Here is a 19,957-nt window from a genome sequence, read left to right as displayed (position 1 = left end):
AAGCGAGGAAATAGTAAGGCATTGCTGACTGTGTTCAGTGATAACTATGACTAAACATTAACCTTTTAGATCCCACCGCTGAATCTTATTGATAGGACTCAAAAGTCCCCTCAGAAAGTGTCAAGACTTCCTGATAGCACCAGTGTTGGTCTAAGGTCAGAAAGAGGAGTGGAGGGGAGGGAATGAATCAACTTCTTCACTCAACAAAAATCTGCTGATCAATTCGAGAAGTCCTGATTCTACAAGATCGTGTTCACAATCTTACCAGACTGTCTCATACTAAAACCCATTTCAATTTCCAAGCGAGCCAGAACATCTTGCTGAGTTTGCAGTTGAGGCACTATCATGTAGCAGAAGGCAACGAAAACCTCTGAGGAACTACCAGATTTTAAAAATGCCCCCTGGAACCTGTGCAAGTCTCCTGAACAGTATATAAAGCTTTAAAAATGTAGGCTTCATTTGGTCTGAAGAGTGAGTACCTCTGCACATCAAGCAGTGGTTGCATATAGCATTTAAATAATAAGCTTGAAAAGCACACAAAGGGATTTGCTCTTTCGATTAGATTGATTTTTGTTTGTGGATGTTATTTGGACTCCCTTCACTGTGGAACAAGTCCCCTACAGTTGCCATTAAAGCACTGAAAGCTTCCCTTTTGTTTTTAAATGTCAGTTTGAGCATAGCTTCATTAAATCATTTCACAATTAACTCCCTGAACATCCAGACTTTTTTTTAAAGCATCAGACACAGCTGAATTGCATTTGTTTCCCAGAAGAGTGACTCCAAAGTGGTATCCCCAAGTGTGTATCCAGGAATTCGTAAATTTGACTTGTGGCTACACAAAATGCATATGGGAGCCGTGTGGGTGGTGGGAGAGGATTAGAGCTTTCTCCCTAGCACTAAGACATACCAAAACTTCTTGCCTAAAATGCACGGCGTAAGGGAAAGATGTCTGGCTTAATTTAGGAAGATTTATTCCCAAAAGAACGACAATTGAAGTAAACTGGAAAGGGTTGTTAGTTTAGCCCAGTGTGTATTAGCAGGGATGTTTTCAAGGAGATTGCCTGGCTTCCATGTGGAGTCTATCCTCTAAAGCCTGACTTGAGATATCAACTTATCACAGAACCACGGAACAGTTTGGGTTGGAAAGGACCTTAAAGATCACCCACTTCCAACCCCTCTGCCACACTTCCCACTAGATCAGGTTGCTCAGAGGCCCATCCAGACTGGCCTTGAGCACTTCCAGGGATGGGATATCAACTTGAATCCTCATGGCAGCAAACAAGATCCCAAAGATCCGCGCTCTGTGTCACAGCTGATCCACCGGCCTCGATTTCCCTCACACGTGGTTGTGTGAAATGCCAACCAAGTCAAAAATAAAACTGCAACCTTGAGCTAAGGCTTTCCCTGCTAACACAGAAGCAGCTCCAAGTTTTGTCCCTGGTGGAGAGCAGAGAGCTCTCCTGCTTCCCAAGATGTGTGCAGTCCTTATCCCTGCACAGCCGAGCGCCGGTAGCCCTTGGATCCCGCTGGGTCTATACTTACTTGGAGAAGTGGGAGAGGTGGCCCCTCCTTCTGTTGATGTGGTTGGAGGTTTTGTGTCTGGCACTGGCAGAGGCACAGGCCTAGCCATTGGTGGCGGAGGTGGTGGTGGCAACATTGGGGTAGGAAGGAATGGATTGTGCACCTTGCCTTGGCTGCTACCATTGGGCTGCCGAAAAACAAGCAAACAGACAAAAATTATACTAAAAATCAGCTTCTAGGAACCTCCAGTTAAAACAATCTAGTTAAAAAACTATGTGCAATACATTTACAATTACTTGAAAGGTGGGAAAGAAAATGCTGGCTCAAATTCTTCATGGACTTCAAGGAACTTTGTGTCAAACTCTGTGAACCTTGTGAAACTATGGAAAATCTGGCTTTTAAACACTTGTCCTATTAGCAGCTTGTCTGAACTTAGATTAAACTGCCCTGGAATAAATTCTACTCCTTTTTACATTTCCTGCAGCTCTAACCCATGCTCAGTGAGAGGTGAAGCAGTATTTTTTGACCCCTAAAATCCTCCTGTTTCTTGCCTCTGTTATACCCTCAGGATATATCAGTGTCTAGGACTTGAGTGTAAATTTCTTAAAGATACTGCTCATTAAGAGAAAAAACAAGCGTTTTTGGTGGTCTTAAAAATCATGCTGATATCTCATTACAGGAAAATGAATGAGCGTATATTAAAATAACTGCTCTCCCACATCCCTTTTGAGTTAGAAATAGTGTAGCTCTTGGTTTAGCTGCCATTAGGATCATATGGAGAAATGACTGAACTTAGAACAGCTTCATTTTACACACTGGGAGAAAAAAACACCCTCCCTTCAGTCTGGGATGTGGTCAGTCACAGGCTGAAGGGGATCAGCTATATGAGTGTGGTCTTCCAATTAATCACCAGAAAAATGTGTCCATAAGTAAAAGTGTTTTCAAGTATCACAAAAACAGGAACCAGGCTTAGAAAAACATGCCAACCCTCCCCCCAGCTTATTAAGTTTACATTTTAAATGTAACCCAGCCTGGACACTTGAAAACCATACAGATAGATGCCAAATACTATTATAAAGAGAAAGTAGGACAGGCTGTGAATCAGGTGTTCCATTTTAGTGACAAAAATGATGAGATCATTTTCGACAGCACTCTACAAATTGATCTCACTGCAGCTCTTCTGGCACTGAACATTGGCTTTTCCATTGATGATAAAAGCTCAGCTTTAAGCACAGATCCATATTCTAAGTACTGCTAAAGAAAATAATATTTTAATTCCTGTTAGGGTTTCCATTAGCCTGAATTGCCAGGGACAAAATACTCATCCTGGCAAAACACTTGGGACTTTATTTTCATTTCACCTGCTTTGGCACTGACAAAAGGCCTTAAAGTCGTGGAGGTGCAAATCACACTTGTGCTAGAGCAAAAATGGTTCAGGGGATAAATAAGACTCAAGTTCATCTGCATTTAACTTAACAGCACTCTCACAGACTTTAAAGACTGCAGTTACTAGAGTTTGCAGCAAGAAGCCACCCTTCAGGGATATTTATTTTTCCAACATCCAGCACCTTTAATAAACTAATATATTAGTGACATCTCTCAAACACTATCTTGTCTCCCAATTAGGTCCCTTTCCTGCCAAGAAGACCCCTGCTGCCTGTTCATTGTGAGTGTGCTAACAGTTCATAATGCTGAATGGTTTGGGATAAATTAAGCAAATGAATACTCAAGGAAAAAGAAAAGCACTGTATTGATTTGTTGTCTAGACATAAATGTATCTGCTAACATATTGCAGACATTATTCAAAGCCAGGACTGGCTGGAATGAGTAGAGTCAGTTTTTCTGCTGGGGAAAGGAAAAAAACTGAGAACAATACAGCTTATTAAATAAGTGTAATAAATTAGATGCTAATAATTAAACTAATTCTCATTAACACTTTCAGTATGTCAGGAGAGTAGCAGTAATTTTGCCAGTTATTACTTCATTGGCTGGAAAAAGTTACATGCATTACATTTCATGAAATATTCAGAGCATTATTTTAGATTTGATTTACATAAAATTTATAAATTCTGCATTCGTCCAGAATGCTATTTCAATAATAGCAAGATGATTCACTTTATTTGATTAAAAAAAAAAGAAAATTGTTATTTGAAGCTTTGGAACTCTGCTTAATTTTTCATAGAGATAAGGGGAAAAGATAACTGCTTACAGAAATAACAAACCATAATAAACTGTACTTTTAACATCTTGAGTTCAAGTACTGGTCAACTTGATCTAAAGTGCTATAAGGCAGTATTTTTTTTTTTTAAATGAACTTAGCTGATCTGAAACATCTGTTTCTCACCCTCCCTTTTCCTGCTTTTTCCCCCCCACTCTCCCCTGAACTTCAAAACTAATTAATAAAAATTATTCTGCCTTTGTATTTTGTTAACCCTGGTTCCACAAGGGTTACAACATATGCAGCAAAGTCGTTTGTGGGGGGACCCAGCAGGTCACTGCAGCACCAACTTCTCTGACACTTTAAGCTACTTCTACCACAATGTGGTCAAGTAGTTTTTTGGGGAGGTCTCTTGTTGTTTTTTAAAGTACTTTTGCAGCACAGCATTATTATTATTATTATTATTATTATTATTATTATTATTATTATTATTATTCCCCCTTTTTTTTTGTTTTTGTTCTCCCTTCCAGCAACTATTCAAGGTGTGCTCCTGCAGGCGACATGCTGTTAAAATAACCCCATCCATAACCCCGTGGTTAATTTTTACAAAGGACAAACACTTCTGAAGAAAGAAAAACGGCTTCCTTACATTTAGGAACCCCACCTGTCCAGCCTGCTGACCAGCGTCGGGGCAGACAAGTTGGACAAACTCTTTCAGAGTCTCCTGAGGATGATAGCGGATTGCTGGGTGTGAGAAGTATGGCCCAGGCTGTTGAATAATGGGTGATGTTGGAAAATGAAGAGTCGATGGTGTTGCATGTGGACTTGCTATAGGAAAGAAAACAAAGACGTTATATAGAGTTTTGCCTCTGGAAAATAAAACAGTTTAAATCTGTTGTAGTTTTAAGTATCTCTTTGTTGTTGTTGTTGGTTTGTTTTTAAATGTACAGTATTGTTTATACATCAATTAATATATTAGACCACATTGTGTCCTACACTCACTTCATCTAGATCCTGGAAGCAAATGGAGCCAGACATTGTGAAGGATTTTCTGTGTTTTTAGTGGACACGTAGAAAGGAATCAGCAGCCCTTTGTGAGAGTGAACGCTATTCACCACCTTAAGAGCAGCCCTCATCAATCAGGCAATAAAAAAATGTGTTTGGGAGATTAGGGTTGATTTAATTGACATTTCATGTAACTTGGATTTGCACATACGAATCCATTTCACATGGTAGTATAAGCGATCGATAATTTTTAAATGGTCTAACGCTTCATGTTGTTGGGTCTCTTTTTTTTTTTTTGTCTCACTTTAGGAACATTTATTTTAAGCAACGTGTTTTCGTTTAATGAACATGCATAAAGTGGCGAGATCGTTTGGAAAATTACATTTACATTTCTCCTGAATAACGTTGGGCTCAAGTCTTCAGTAAACCCCCAGCTTGCTCTCGGGGATGAAGTTTAATTTGGTGAATTTATGGGCCAACAAGCCAGCTGGAAAATGTACTCCAGAGAAGGTGCAGAGGTGTGATGTACACAAGCCCATTGGCAATGACCGACTTTACCCTCAGCTGATTTCAGCAGAACTACAAGTGCAGCTCCAGAGCCTTTTGCTCTCCTACATTATGTGACACCTTTGCCCACTTCCTTGGCCTTCAGAATATTTTGGGTTGGACTCTTGTTACTCAGCAGTGCTTTCCATTGTTAATTGTCACCACGAGGTAGCAACTGCCGCCACTTACAGTGCCATGAATTCTCCCTATAAAAATGAGGATTCACTCTTCCTTCAGAATGACCAATTAATCTGGTTGCACACAAGCTCATCGGTAAATCATTGCTTATTTCTCACCAAACAGTCATTGTTGCTCCCTTGGCATGTTACCCTAGGAGTCTTTCAGGGGTGTCCATGTGCAGAGGTTGTGCTCGTACACTGCATGTGACCAATTAGATAAAGGCAAAGAAGGGAAAATCCTACAGAAACTTAGGTGTTGGCTTGGAAATAATTTCAATATATAAGAGGGGAAAAATAAAAAGCCTTTGGCACTTTTGGAAAAATTGGAGAGATGCAGGAAAGTTAACTAAAATCAAACACAAATGAGCAAACATTCATTTCATGATGAATGTTATGAAAAACCTTCAGTTAAATAAAAGCTAGAATCAGCTTCTTACTCTTGTTCATTGCCAGTTTAATAATATGACACTTTATTAATAATTTTTTTCCTTAAGCATTATTAAACCATTAGCAAACTCAAGAGCCTGAAGATGTGAATAAAATGTGAACTCAGAAACAGCAGCAAGGAAACTACTGCATATTCCTGTAAACATTCATTAAGGGTTGGCTGGGCAGCCCTTCTGTACATGTCCTTTTCCACCACAGGACAGGAATTATTGCTCTGACACCACCATCAAAAAGAGCTGCACTCATGCCAGGGGTGCTGGTATGGGATGGATTGTGAAACCCTTGTCCTTGCCATGAAAAGCTCCCCTGTACCCATGTTAACTCCCCTTCATTCTGTTAAAAATATTCCCAGTAGAAAGAGAAACACCACAGGTAGAGATAATGGGGGATTCCCTTCAGTAACTGTGAGTGGCCACCATGGAGCCAATTATTACAATGGGCAGAGAACTAAACCAAACAGTGTCCAAGGAGCCACCTCACCCCAAAATAATCCCCTGACTTTGACTGGTGCTGCTCTAAGCTCAACACCTCCATTCCACACACACACCTTCAGTCAGGTAGATCCCAGCCAGCATTTTGATGGCTACATCAAAATGTTTATTAGCCTACAGTATTTCTGTCTTCCTCCCTTTCTTTGTATGTGCTTTTGTTCTTCCCCCTTTACTTGTGTGCCAGATGGAATAGGAAGGATGAAGATAAAAGTGAGAAATGGACATTTATATGACAAACATCTAATTAAGTATGAAATAAATTGGAATTTCTGAAATATAAAAAAGATAATTTCCTTTTAGTATCAGGTCTTTTAATACTATTTGAAGTTGTTATGCAATTGTGCTGTCCTTTATACACATCTGGGAACAAACTAATTTCTGTTCTTCTGCTGGGTGAAAAGGAGATTGAAATGCATCTCAAACAAGATGGAATAAAGAATTGTATCCAGGGAACATGTGGGAATTCAAAGCTAGGCCTGAGACAACACTGTATTTAGCTTTTCCAAAGCATGGGTCTTCATTTAATAATTTGATTTGCTCTAAGAAGGATAAAAGGAATACTCAGTGGCATGCAAGGAGCAAGCCTTTCTCTGCTGTCTTGACCTCCTCAGCATGTCAGGGTAGAAGACAAAGTGGAGAGTCTGTGTCAGGGAGCTGCCCAATGAGAGAGAGAAGGAAAACAAATGCAGAAATGCTTGACAATAATTCAGGAAGGCAAAGTGCTTCAAGGAGAAAGTGGTTCCTGTTTGGAGCCTTGGCCAACTCCTCAGCCCATCTCCAAGGGCTTCCTGCTGGATCAGAAGGACTGGGGGAGGGAAACAAGAAAATTGGCATCATTCCTCAGCCTGTGCCATACACTGATGTGGAGGGGTCATTTTCTTCTTAGCATAAGAAGTAATGAGCGCAATAAGGATCTCCAAAGGTTTGTTTTTGCAGTCTCTGACTAGGAAATAGCAAATTTCTCAAGTGCCAAAAGAAAGGGCTCTTTGAGAAGAGGAGAAAAACCACTACTATTAAACTGATCAACATTACAAATGTGCCTGCCTGATACTAGAGAGAGGGAATTAAATGTTAAAAGTCTAAAATCTGCTGGCCCAGACACAGACCATTACTCTGATAGCTGTGTTGTGGTCAGCAACTCTGGTGAGTGCAAAACTGGCCACTCCAACAAGTTCTGAGTTCAGAACACAACCGTGTTTCCCAATATAGGGGCCTTCACAAGCATTTTTAATCAGCTAAAGCACAAGGGGTAATGACGCAGGTCATTATTTTCCCTGTTTGCCTCTTAAAAGGCAAAGGGTCCTTTCAGTCATGATTTTCAGACTTAATAAAAATTATAAAGTCTTTAATTCCTAAATCCACACCTACAGTGATGGAAATTACCCTGTGTAAGAGAAGAAGCTCTTATTACTTCTGATGGGATATTACAAGTCTCAATCAGAGATTGTAAATTCTTTGAGATCTTCAAATGGAAGATAAAATAGGTCTTTGTCTATTATTTATTTACTTATTGACTTATTATTTATGTATCCCTAAGCAGCTCCATCCTGCCAAACCATATTTCTCCTGGCGTCTTTCAGCCTGTGACATTTATATTTTATTATTGACCTCAGTAAATGACATAAAATATGACTTCTACAATCTATGAAAAGATGTGCATTCAAGATCAGAACTTCATTTCTACCTGCTGTAGGTATGGAGGAGTTGGACTCTCTGGCGTTATGAAATCTGTTATTTTGTGTGGGGGTTGGAGGCAGGAGTTATCCTTCCATCTCAAGGCAAGCATAAATATTTCAAAGCACACATGATTCTAATTCCATTGAAGCTCGTCTGAAACATCCCAGACTTTTTATTGAAAATGAGATGATAATGTATGGTGGCCTGCAACAGATATACCAGTATTTTAAAACTGCTGCTATTGGGCCAAGTAATTATGCAGTACAGCTGTTGCATGCTACACTGGATTCCTCAGTGTTTTATGAGCTCGTGGTGCTGTGCAGCACAGAAGTCACAGGATTTTTCGGAATTCAGACCTCTGATTATGCAGGTCTGTCTTGCCTTTCCCCTTCTTGATTTGTAGTAGCCAATACCAAAGCAAGTAACCAATAAAATAAGCTGCAGCAATTGATTAGGTGCGCGCTGCACATGGCCGAGGCTCTGAAGAAGAGCCAAAATTGTGAATTCTGTCTGAGCGAGTGATGAGATAATAAAGGACCAGTTAATTTGAAACAGGTTGCAGTTTTCTTCAGATATTTAGGATCCTGGAACAAAGGAGCAGCTCCTAATAAAGAGCCCTGGGATCCTTGCTCCTGGGGTGTGCTTGCTGACATGGTGAAGGGACAACTACGGTGCTCAGACAGGTTTTCCAACAGCACAGCCCAACATATGGGGGCATACATTGATCCATCCGCCTTCCATCTCCTCCTCCAAAAAAAGCCCTGCCAACCTCTTCAAGTCCACAGACTGGGTGGAATTTCTTTCTTCCTGAAGTCGTTGGAAGTCTTTGAAAGGGTTGTTTGGTCTTGCTCAGGAAAAGGTGTTATCACCCTGGACTGTTCCAGGGAAGAGTGCTGGGAATCACAACCACTGCTCCTTCAGAGGCACAAGGGCTGGTCCATCAGCTGGATCAGGGCACAGTGCTCAGATACCTCCTCTATAAAGTGATAATTAAGTTTACTAATACTTCATTAAACATTGATCAGCCTTCCTAGAAATAGTAACATTAGAACCATAATGAAACGGGATCGTTTTTTATCCGCTTGTTTTTGAGGCCATTATAATTGGCTTCATTACAATTAAGAAAGTATTTTCTGAAAAGTCATTTCCCTGGAAATGTTAGAGAACAGTTTGTTCTGCTAGCAACTTCCACGTCAGGCTTCTAAGTTGCTTTAACTCCCTGTGTGCTGCAGAATTCCTCTTGCCATTCCAGTGATGCCAGTTCAAATTATGCAAGATGGATCCCACCCTTTGTAACCCAAAGGTACTTATTCTCAAAATTGACCATATTAGAGGACTAATTGGCTAAGCCACCATGCTGGCTGATGTGAAATGCTTTCAAACACCATGAAACAGCTGTGTTTATCGGAAATATGAAGAGTGACTTTTTAATAAGGAGATCTGGCAATAATCCAAATTTGTTGAAAGGAACTTACACTTCTGTGTATAATACAATACAAGAGGTAAAGAATGGAAGCCTAAAACAATAGCTTTAAGCCCACAGATTTTGGTGATGAAAGCAGTTACCCAAACAAGAAAAAAAAAATTAAGAAACTTGGGCTGGGATTTGCAGAGGTCCTGAGAGAGAATTCATTAACTACTTTTGAATTTCAATGGGAGCTGCTTCCCTGTAACACTTTCAAAGGTTTCTGAAAGTCCCCATTTTTCTTACTGCCCATTAGGAACAGATTTTGGGGTGATAAAAGTAGAGGAACTGCTTACCCAGGTTGATAAAACCTGCCTCTACTTAAATACTGAGCTGCTGAGGGTAGGACTGACCAGTCCTAGGATGAGCCCTTGGAAAGGAATTCACACTCCTGGAAAACTTAGGTATTTGTTAAGTCCCATAATGGTGCAAAGGGGCTGTTTAGTAACATGTTTGTCAGGTCCAAGGATGAGCTAAATGCAAACTGATCCCACCTCACATTCCCATTTGCAGTGTCAAGGCTGGGAAATCATGGAGCTGGAGAACAAAAACAGGCTTTACCCTCTGAGCATTGGTAAAATTTAGGTATCATTCCCCCCCACATTCTGTAGACAAACATAGATGAAAAATTTAAAATATAACAGAAAGAGTTGACCATTGCAAGAGATAGTGAAACACCCTAGACAGGGTGGATGGAGGGTCTGCTGCTGTCCATGAACATCAAAAAGATGAGCTGAATTGCAGGCTATCCATCTCTCAGCTCCAGAAGTCAAGTGCAGCTGGCCAGCTAAGCACTGCTGAAAAGAACAGAGCCCCAGTATCTCCAGATCAGGGCTGGCTCTCAGCCCTTTTCTGCTGCTCTGAGTGGTACAAGGCACCTGGATCCTTTGTTCAGAAACACTCTTGCTGTAAGAAATCTTGCAGTAGCAAGTGGGAGGCAGGAGGACATTTTGCCAAGGACCAGGGAGCTCCCAGCAAAAGGCAAATATGCTTAGGGCTGTGTTTGAGCTCAGGGTTTATTGGTGTACTCTGGGCTGCTGAGTATTACAGGCTGCTTTTGAAAACCTGTAGAGCTGAACTGAGCACTGGTTCCAGATTCTGGCACGGGCAGGGGGCCAGTTAAGTTAGCTATTTTGAGCAGAATGTTTTAAAACATGTCAGAATTCTGCTGCCTTTGGGAGATCAGAATACTATAGAATTGATTGCATCGGGACAGAAATAAAAATCAGACCTATAGAAAGCACTCTTTCCTTCCAAGACTACAGCTAGAGGTCAAAGAGACCCTAATTCAACATATTTGTAGAATTCCTGCCTCGCATCAAATACTGTCAACTTCTGCATATTATTATTACTTTTAATACACATGATGCATTCTCATATATTCTCATCATAAGATAAAAACTACTGCTAGGAGAATATATCATGTCTTTCTTATAATGAAATGCAGTTGATAAGTTTACAATAGAAATGTAAATTCTCTTAAAAACTACAACCTTTATGTGTGTGATGATATAATTCTGCTTTGATACTAAAGAGGGCATGGTAATGGAATCTGTGACTTTGGAGTGATATATTGCTGTTAAGTTAATAGGACTCCACATTCCCATTTCTAATATCAGTGTTTTTCCTCCCTTTCATTCTGTAGATGGTAAGCTGATACTACATAAACATTGTTAAAGCTATAGTTCCACGCTACAGTAATTCACTTAACTTTAACATGATTTATGGTTCTGTCAATAGAGGAGGTTGAAAATCCAGAGCTCTGATGCTTAAACATGGGTTCCATATTTAAAGCAATAATGTGCTTTTTGTGTGTGTCTGAAGCTAGAAGAATTTAGCATAAAGCAGAGATAAAAATATTATAGTTCACTGCACTGTTTAAAGCATATAGTTTAACTCCACGGATACATCAAAGAGTGCAAAGGAACCAAACACGGCGTCAGGAAAAGCATGGGCAAAATACTTTGTTCCTGCAGCACTTTATTTTTATATTATTTTTTTAGGGATGCATGAAATCCTATTAGTATTTTTAACACTCCCCCTTTTATTTTATTTTTTTTTTTCATTCTTTTGCTCAGTTAGATCAGCTCCTTTTGTCAGGATGAGTTTAAATCTGGGTCCACCGTGTTAATCACCCCCCTTTCTTCTTTCTGGCACTTCCCCTCCAGGCATTTTGCCTCTTTAGGAGATTAAGCGACCAAGTCATCTTGTTGCTCTAACATGTCCTCACTGGAGCAACATATTAACACAACTCCTCTGCAAAAGAGCCCTCTTTAGAAGTTTGCTGCAGGGATGACAAATTAACCCAGCATGGTGTCCCACACATCTATCTCAGTACAAATTATTAGTGTAATAGAGGTTTTAGTTATGCATTTATCTAGTAATTATTGAACGAAGCTGAGCAATCGTGGCCCTTTATGAGGCCAGCTCGGTGGGTGGTCTTACAGTTAATTTAGGATAGGACTGTCTAAGCAGTTCACTCACACACAAATTAGCTGAACAGCCTGCTCCTTTAAATATTTCCTATGTCACAAGCTAACTCTTGACAATACAACAAAGGTAGAGTTTTAATTACACGGTGGCTGACTTTTGTTTAGCTGGAGCTTTAACCCTTTGCAGGCTCCCTCCCTGCCCGGGCTGCGGCAGGCGGTGGCAGGTTGGGGATTGTGTCATGGCTAAAGCCTGACCTTGAGGCCATCTGTTGGGAAACTGCTTTTCCTTCAGCACCAGGTTACTCCAAAGTGAGTGCAGAAAATCAAAATCTTCCCTTGCTCAGTCAGCTGTCCTGACACTGTAAACTGGACCATGCAGACTGGTCTGATGGTCAGCTTTGTGCTGTTTATGGCCTCACCTCCTCTTCCTCACCCTTTGGTGTGGCTCTCTTGGCTCCATGACATCACCACCCTTGCTCTGAGGCATCTGTGTCAAGCTCCACCGGGTTGATTTTGTCAAATTTCAGAGGGAAGTAAGTGGAAGGTTACACCACTGTGCCAGCTGACAGCATCAAGAAGCAGCCACGGAGTCTGGTACAGAACAGGACATTACAAAATGTCTTTTTACAATATCCACCAGGAACCATCACTTTGATTCACTTGGAGCTGGCTGACAGGACAGCAAGCAGGCACCAGGACTTTGGTGACCCAGTGGAGGATTTTGATAGAGAAGGACACAGTATCTTTCCAGATATGTGACATAAAGGTTTTGCCGCTTTGGCATGAACAGAGAGTACTGTGCTGCAGCTTTTCCCTGGCATGCCTCGTCCTGATAAAAGTCTAAGTGACAACGGTAATTACGGAGGAAATTAATATAATGGAAACCAGTCCACTAGTTGACTTTCATCTCTTCTTCTCACACATCCCCTTCCTTGGGTTCTTGACTTTGTGCTGTATTCCTTGCTTCTTGTAATTGTGTTTCTCCTTGATTTATCTTCCCAACACACCATCTCATTGTTATTTTTTTTTTATTTCCTTGCCTTTTCTTCCTTGCATTTTTGGCTTGCAGGACCCACACTGTCATATTCTGTGGGAATGCTTGAATGCTCTGCAGCACAGGCTGCTGTGCATCCTGGCTCTACAAGATTGTGGTCAATTTAATGTTTCAGCCAGCTCCAGTTATAAAGTCACCAGAGTGTAAGTAGCAATACATGGAAGCTGAAAACCACTTATGCAAATACTGCTGTCACCCATAGTATTTAAATCCTTCACTGTCTGGTGAAGAGTTCAAGTGGGCTGGGAAGCTTTGTGAGATGCCAGCAATCCACAATGGCTTTGCAATGCTGGAGAGCTGTGGTGAGCTATGCTGACCACCAAATAATCTCATTTGCAGGTAACAAAAGTATGCCTGAGTAGGAGAGAAATCTGGCTGCTCGAATTTTCAAGGCTTTGAAATAAATTCTAAAACTGATAGTGATGCTTAAGCCACCCTATAGGTGATCAATTTACCATCTGCCAGATACTGAATCCTAACCACGCTGGTCCAGAGAAGACATATGGTGCATTCATAGAGTCATGCCCAAAAAACTGCCATCATCAAGTGAGGCTCCATGAATCACTTTGCTAGCTTATCACCAAAGAAACTTGGATCTTGCCACCATCTGTTGGAAGTACTGAGGAGTCACTGAAGCATTGGCATCCCTGCGCCAGCACTCGCTGCACATCTGGTCTGCTGGTCAGCCAGCTCGGATCCTCTCTCCTGGCTACTGCCCAGCTGGGCTGGGCACTGGCAGCAGCACCAGTGCAGACAGCCTTCCACAGCACAGCACATCCAGACAATTCCACGGGAGCAGAGGTTTTCCAACTGGTTCACTGCGTGGAGCACCTTACAGCTAAGAAATCCTCTCAAGGATCTTACTCCTCCTCCAAGGAAGTTTTGTTTCCAAAAGGACTCATTGTGGGGATCACAGGGAAGGGCATTCAGTATCCTGGGACACCCCAGCATCAGACGTGCAGTGTATTCCGAGGGATGTTTGGGGAGTGTGTGAAAGATTCGGGAATATTCCTGAGAAGCTACAGATCACTGGTTGTCAATGACAACACCTGCCATGAATAGTCTACAGCTTCTTCTCTGCTGTCTATTTTGATCATGCTTTACAAATGCATCTCATACACACATCCAAGTGATAAACTTGCACATATGAACATGAGAAGGAGATGGAACCTCCTTGTGATCGTCGTGTTGGCTGAGGAGCGTACTCTGATGGTGACCTACTTACTCACAACTCCCCTTTGTCTGAAATCTCCCTGCAGAACGGAGATTAAATCCTGCTCCTTTTTTTCCAAATACCCCTAGGAATGACCTGCCCCTGACCATTTACATAATGCACCTGTGTCCAGAGGGAATTTAGCCTGTGTGTGCTGTACCATCATTTCTCCAGAGGCACAACTCCCCAGTAACTACTGGTGGAAGTGAATCTCTCAATTATATCCTCTTATATGACAGCATTATACTCTTTATGTTGCCACTTCTGATACCTGAAAAGCTTCTCTCTTCTGCTTACTGTCCCTAAAGTATGCCGGAGGCTATGGGATAAAGAACAAAGCTGGATTTGCAGAAAATAATCCATCTCAGCATATCTCCCTTTACTAACAGAATGATTGTTGCAGCAGGGAAATAAACACAGCCAGTGTGCTGTGGAAGAAGAATACTGAGGAGGAATGTCCCAAAAGAACAAAGAATGAAGTCTGGGACAAGATTTTTTCAGGCTGATGGCACTTAAAGAAACCATGGATGGATTCAGAGGGATTTTTTTCCTGAAAGTCAGTGAGACTTTGTTTGTGAAGGAGCATTGTGAAGAAGCATTGTGAAGAAGATGCTTCTAAATGATGCTGCAGAAGAACAGTTTTGGTTAACTTGTTAGGAACCATGATGATTAAAAGCTGCGTTGCTTTTTTATGGAGTTAGTATAGAACATCTCCTTCCAAACTTGGGACTGTAATAATTCTATTTGTTTTTCTAGCTCCTATTGAATGTTCTTCTCACGTAGCCAATGGAAATCCCTCAGTGCACAGAAAAAGTCTTGTGAAAACAGACTGTAGATGAGATTTAAACAAGGCCTCACCACTGAGACATTTCCTCTCTCAACCACACAAGAATCCAAAGCACAGAGGGTCTAAACAGGGGCAGACAAAGGCAGTCAATGGTCTTAAAAAATTAGTGTGAGGTAAAACACAGCTAAATAAAGAAAGGCCTATTAACTAATCAATCAACAACTGCAATCTAAAAGGCTGAACTTCTAAAAGACAGGAATTGGGAGTCAGCTGATGTGCACTGAATAGAATGTTAATGGAAGCTTCATATTATTCATACTTGTATCACCAATTATCAAGGCTTTTAAAAGAGGACATATTTGCCAGACAGCTTGGATCCAAATTTCAAGGGAAATCTCTATAGAGCATAGATGCCTAAATATCTTCTGAGGATCTAGGTGTATGTCTAAGGGTAATAAGCAATTTTTATGGATTAACCACAACAAATCAAACTACAATAAGCAGATTTAACAAAGCACAAAATCTCCTGAAGTGCAAGTCTGACCTTGCTTCAACTTTGTGCAGCTCCACCATTTCTCACCACATCACCTGGATGTGCAGACAAAGAGGCTCCTCCTGGTTTATGCTGCCCTCAGTAAAACCACACTGATGCCAAACAGACATTTCCAAATAATTTCTAGGATGAATTGCTAATATGCCTTATTATGCTTCACCATTCGACCAATTCCTTAATAATCTTCTCTAAATGAGACAAAATTTCATAGCAGAAAGAAACATGTCACAACCATTCATTCCTATTTTTATATCTTCCAAAGAGGTTTGTAAGAGGATTCATTCATTTGTGTCTCTTACTATGCCCAAGTGAGTTCCTTTTCAAATGTGAACTCAATATTGCATTTAGTTTTCTAGGCTAAATGCAAATGCATCTTTCTAACAAAAATGTATAAACACATCTAGACCCAGAGGACATTTCTTTTACTTGGAAAAGTCAGTCAGAAGTGTACTGGGAAGGAAACCAGCCAAAGTATTGCCGGAACCAACTTCAAAGGAGTCCCCTAACAAGGCACACTGACACCAGCAGCACAAGAATAAATGACTGGCAGAAGGAAATCCACAGAGCTGGAAGACAGGCGTGGGTCAGAAGTGATGGATGGGTCCCTGTCTCGAGCAGTTGGACCGAGTCAACGTGATGGATGGTCACAAGCAGAAGACACTTCCCTGCAACACGTTCTGTCCCTTTCCCCACCCTCTTGCAACAAAACCCCAAGGCCCCAGAAACCAGCGTTTCCACCTTGAATGGTCATCAGGAGCTTTCCCAAAAGCAGCCCAGCCCTAACAGAACCAGCTTCTGGACACCTAAACCCTTGTGGGTGTGAAGGTTCTGAGCTCAGCCCCTCGCTGGGCGGTCACAGGTGGCGATGGCTTTCCGTGGAGCGGCGCTGGCACGGCCCCTGGGTGCCGTGGCCACCCTTGAATGCCTGGGGGCTCTCGGGAAAAGCCTCACCTCTGGGTCCTGTAATGACAGGTCGATGGTGCTGTGTGAAAGCCGTTCCAAGGGAGGAGGTCTGCGAAGGCGAGGGACTGCTGAAACCAGACTTCTCTGACTTCTTTAATGTAGTTGGCGATGGCATTCCTGGCAAGAATGATTGATAAGTGCAATTTAATAATGCTAGGTCATGGAACGACAGCCTATGCATTGTGAAAGGGGGTGCAGAAGCAGCTAGACACACTTAAAGGACAAATGAAATGCAACACAACAGCAAGCTGAAAGCTCACTTTTATTTGTGTTTTCTTTTTTGTTTTTTCCAAGGCAGAAGCAGCCATGGTTTGCTCTGAGCTATGAGTACTAAAAGGCAGCCATATTTTTCTTATAAATCTGAAAAACGGATAAGATGCAGCTTATTATTGCTACTGAAACCTACTCTGCTTTATTTTTAGAAATCTGTAATAGCTGGAGCATTTGGATTTTTACAGTTTTTTTATGAGTTCTGTCTTTCACTCCTTGGTTTAGTAGAATATTGCAAATGGATCTTTTAAATGTGCGGCACGACTCAAGTCACAACTAGAGAATGGAGTTCTCTGAGTTCAAACTCTTCCTCCCCTCACTCTCTTGACTTCAAAGGTGTTTGAAAGTTATACGTTTACGTGGCTCCCTTTTGCTTTCAATTTTTTTTTTTTTAAAGGGTGAATGGTATTTATATCCTGATATTAGAAGCCGCACTGGAATTATTTCAGAGTTGTTATAATGCCCTTGAACTGTATCAAAGGCTCCCAGCGAAACTCAGAGTGAAGTTGTCAGTGGGTGAAACCTCTGCCATGGACAGGCAGAAATGGTGTGGTACTCATCTGAGTGGTTTGGCATACAGGGTAAGAATAACTCCTGTTGATGCCATAACAAGGCTGTGGTTTAAAATAAAATAATGGAGTGAACACATTGCAACAGGCTTTTAAAACCAGATATTTTTCTGTGTATGGTAGATGCTTGGATGAAAGAGTTTTACAGTACATAAATGAAAAGTATGCATGTTTGTCTGTACTAGCCTATATTTTTGCAGTTCTAGATGCATCTGGGTATTCTGATTATCAGAATATCCTGAAAACTCAAAATTTCCAGTATATACAGCCCCTCGGACATTCTGCATATCCATAGGGAAATAGCAAAACAAAGGTGGAGATTTCAGGTGGAAAAGCAAAATATCAGGTAATGTGCAAGTTGAACTTCCACTAGCAAAGTAATTTAATTTTATTTCCAACTCTGTGTTTTATAGTATTTAATTGTTAAAAAAGTAAAGAGAGAGGCCTGGACAAGATTATCTCTGGGCTATATTATTAACTTGATATTTAATAAGACTAGTTTTATAGTCCCTGGGATGTTGATTGCAATATGCAGGAGCCTTCTTGTACTTTATGCTCTGCACTGCTGGGTCTTAATGGTTTCAGTGAGGTTTTGGAGTTTATATTTCTGTAAGTTAAATAAAGTAAGGGAATGGTTTGAGTTCCAGTGTTGTACTTGCAGCTTTCTGCCTCGAAAGTTGTTTGCTACAGGGCTTGCTGTTATGGTGGCTTTTTCCTCATAGCAGGAAAGGTTACAGACTTAACCTTTTAAAAATCAAAGCTTAGAACTGACTATGGTGCAAGGAAAATATTGGGTTGGGGTCTTTTTTTAAAATTTTATTTTCATGTGGTCTTAGGGACTTCAGAGTAGGAACAAAAGCAAAGATTGGTTCAGTTTCAGGGGAAGAGAGAAAAGGAGATTGAACTGAGGTGTTTCAGTGAAATATTCCAGTGCACCCTGCTGAACTTCTGCTCCAATGGGATGTAACTTAGTCATGGCATGTCCACATTCAGGACAAGGACACTCAAAAGAATTAATGGTGCTGTTGACCCAGATTTCCCTACGGTGGAAGAACTGGGGGTGGAAACACCAAAGGAGTGTCAGCCCCAGCCCTAAATGCAAACTACTATGGACAGTCCAAGTGAATTTTATGCACAGGGAAGGTCACCAAATTTTTTCAGCATGGGAGCTGCTCCAAGAGCAAGGTTGTACAGCCCATGAGCAGGGACCCAGGTGGGACATGAGTTAACTGAGCCCTGGGCAGGTGACAGAGGTCACAGGAGGAGTGAAATCTCAAGTCTATGGCTCAGCTGGCTTGGGAGCTCCCTGCTTTCCCTGGCTACAAACCCTCTTCAGGGTTATGGCAAAGATAAAAAAGCTCCTAAAAAAATGAAACAGCTTTTCTTTTACCCCTGTGTTAAAAAAAAAAAAAAAAACAAAAAAACCCCTGCAGGACTCATGTCTAAACCACAGCAGGGAGAAGGGGCAGAGGCAGTGGAAAATGTTTTAAAGCTGCAGCAAGTTGGTGTGATTGTGTCCAAACACTGGAACTTGAGGAGCTACAAAGAAGCTGATGAATGACCTTGAGTGTGGCAATGCTGAGCAGTGTCATGTTCATATGGGGATGGGTTTTATAAGGTCGAGGCAGAGGCTTTCATGTGAAAATAGAGATTTTAATGCAACCCTATGCAGGGAAATTGAGTAGAAAAACAAACTGAAGCACTGATAATTGGTTGCTACTTTTGCTCTATTTGTTTGTTATCATTCTGATTGCCATTATTATCACAAGTTTAGTTCATTTATTTATTTTTTTCCCAGAGTATTTTGAAATGTATTGGTTTGGAACAGTCCAACTATACCACGTTTTTGTTTTGTTTGGGGTTTGTAATGACACATTTTATTTTGAGTGATCACATCCATCAGATCTCAAGAAAAAAATGGCTGCTTCCTAGTTCAGAAGAATATGCAAACAGGAGTTTAATTACATCACTTAATATTGACCAAGAGAAAGAAGAAGATGAGCTTGCCAGCTCATTTCCAAAGCATGTTTTGTCCTTTAAGAGGGGAGGGTATGACAGAAAGTTAGGCAGTGCAAAGCAATTAGCATCATTCACATTTTATGTTGCTCTAGCGTGGTGCTCTAGCAGCAAAATTCAAACATTCTTTGAATGGGTTAATAAAAGAAGAAATACAGTCGGCATGCAAGAAAAAGGTTTCCAAGAACAAGCCAAAATATGTCCCATTCTTCTAAATTTATCACAGCCATGTCACATTATCCTTGAGACTGCCAGGAATGTCAATTTTTTTGCAATTTAAAAAAAATATCTCATTTAGCACCATATGTTTGGTTAATGTGCCTGATATATCCTGTGTATTCTTTAGTCCATCCAATTCTAATACTCATTTTCTTTATTTTTTTTTCCTCCCCTTGCTAAGCCATATGTTACAATGCTGGTCATTCTACTGAAGCTCCTTTTGGGAGCTGAGAGCGAGGGGACTTTGGGTGTTTAATCACCCAGAAAAAACTTTGAATTCCACAGGTCTCACTTAGGTGAGCAGTCTCAACACTTGAGTTAGTTGTAGGTGCCTGGTGCCTACGAAAATCAGGCCACCTATGAGGTGGCACAGTGTACATTCACTATGAGGA

The 19,957-nt window shown here is 41.1% G+C and overlaps 1 protein-coding gene across 6 annotated transcripts in view; it reads right to left on the bottom strand.

Moving 5' to 3' along the window:
- NFIA (nuclear factor I A) overlaps positions 1 to 19,957 on the bottom strand; it is a 249,501-nt gene that overhangs the window by 36,350 nt on the left and 193,194 nt on the right. For 3 of the 6 annotated variants that reach the window (XM_062497286.1, XM_062497282.1, XM_062497284.1), the window contains 3 exons: positions 16,480 to 16,608; positions 4,329 to 4,507; positions 1,543 to 1,708 (listed from right to left, as the gene is read on the bottom strand). In XM_062497286.1, the coding sequence (XP_062353270.1) occupies positions 1,543 to 1,708; positions 4,329 to 4,507; positions 16,480 to 16,608 (474 nt within the window). The remainder of the gene's footprint in view (positions 1 to 1,542; positions 1,709 to 4,328; positions 4,508 to 16,479; positions 16,609 to 19,957) is intronic. The other 3 variants (XM_062497288.1, XM_062497285.1, XM_062497287.1) reach the window with 2 other exon arrangements.

The sequence above is a fragment of the Cinclus cinclus genome, chromosome 8, assembly GCF_963662255.1.
Source record: "Cinclus cinclus chromosome 8, bCinCin1.1, whole genome shotgun sequence".
In the NCBI taxonomy this organism is placed as follows: Eukaryota; Metazoa; Chordata; class Aves; order Passeriformes; family Cinclidae; genus Cinclus; species Cinclus cinclus.
This window is presented reverse-complemented; position numbering and strand designations above follow the sequence as displayed.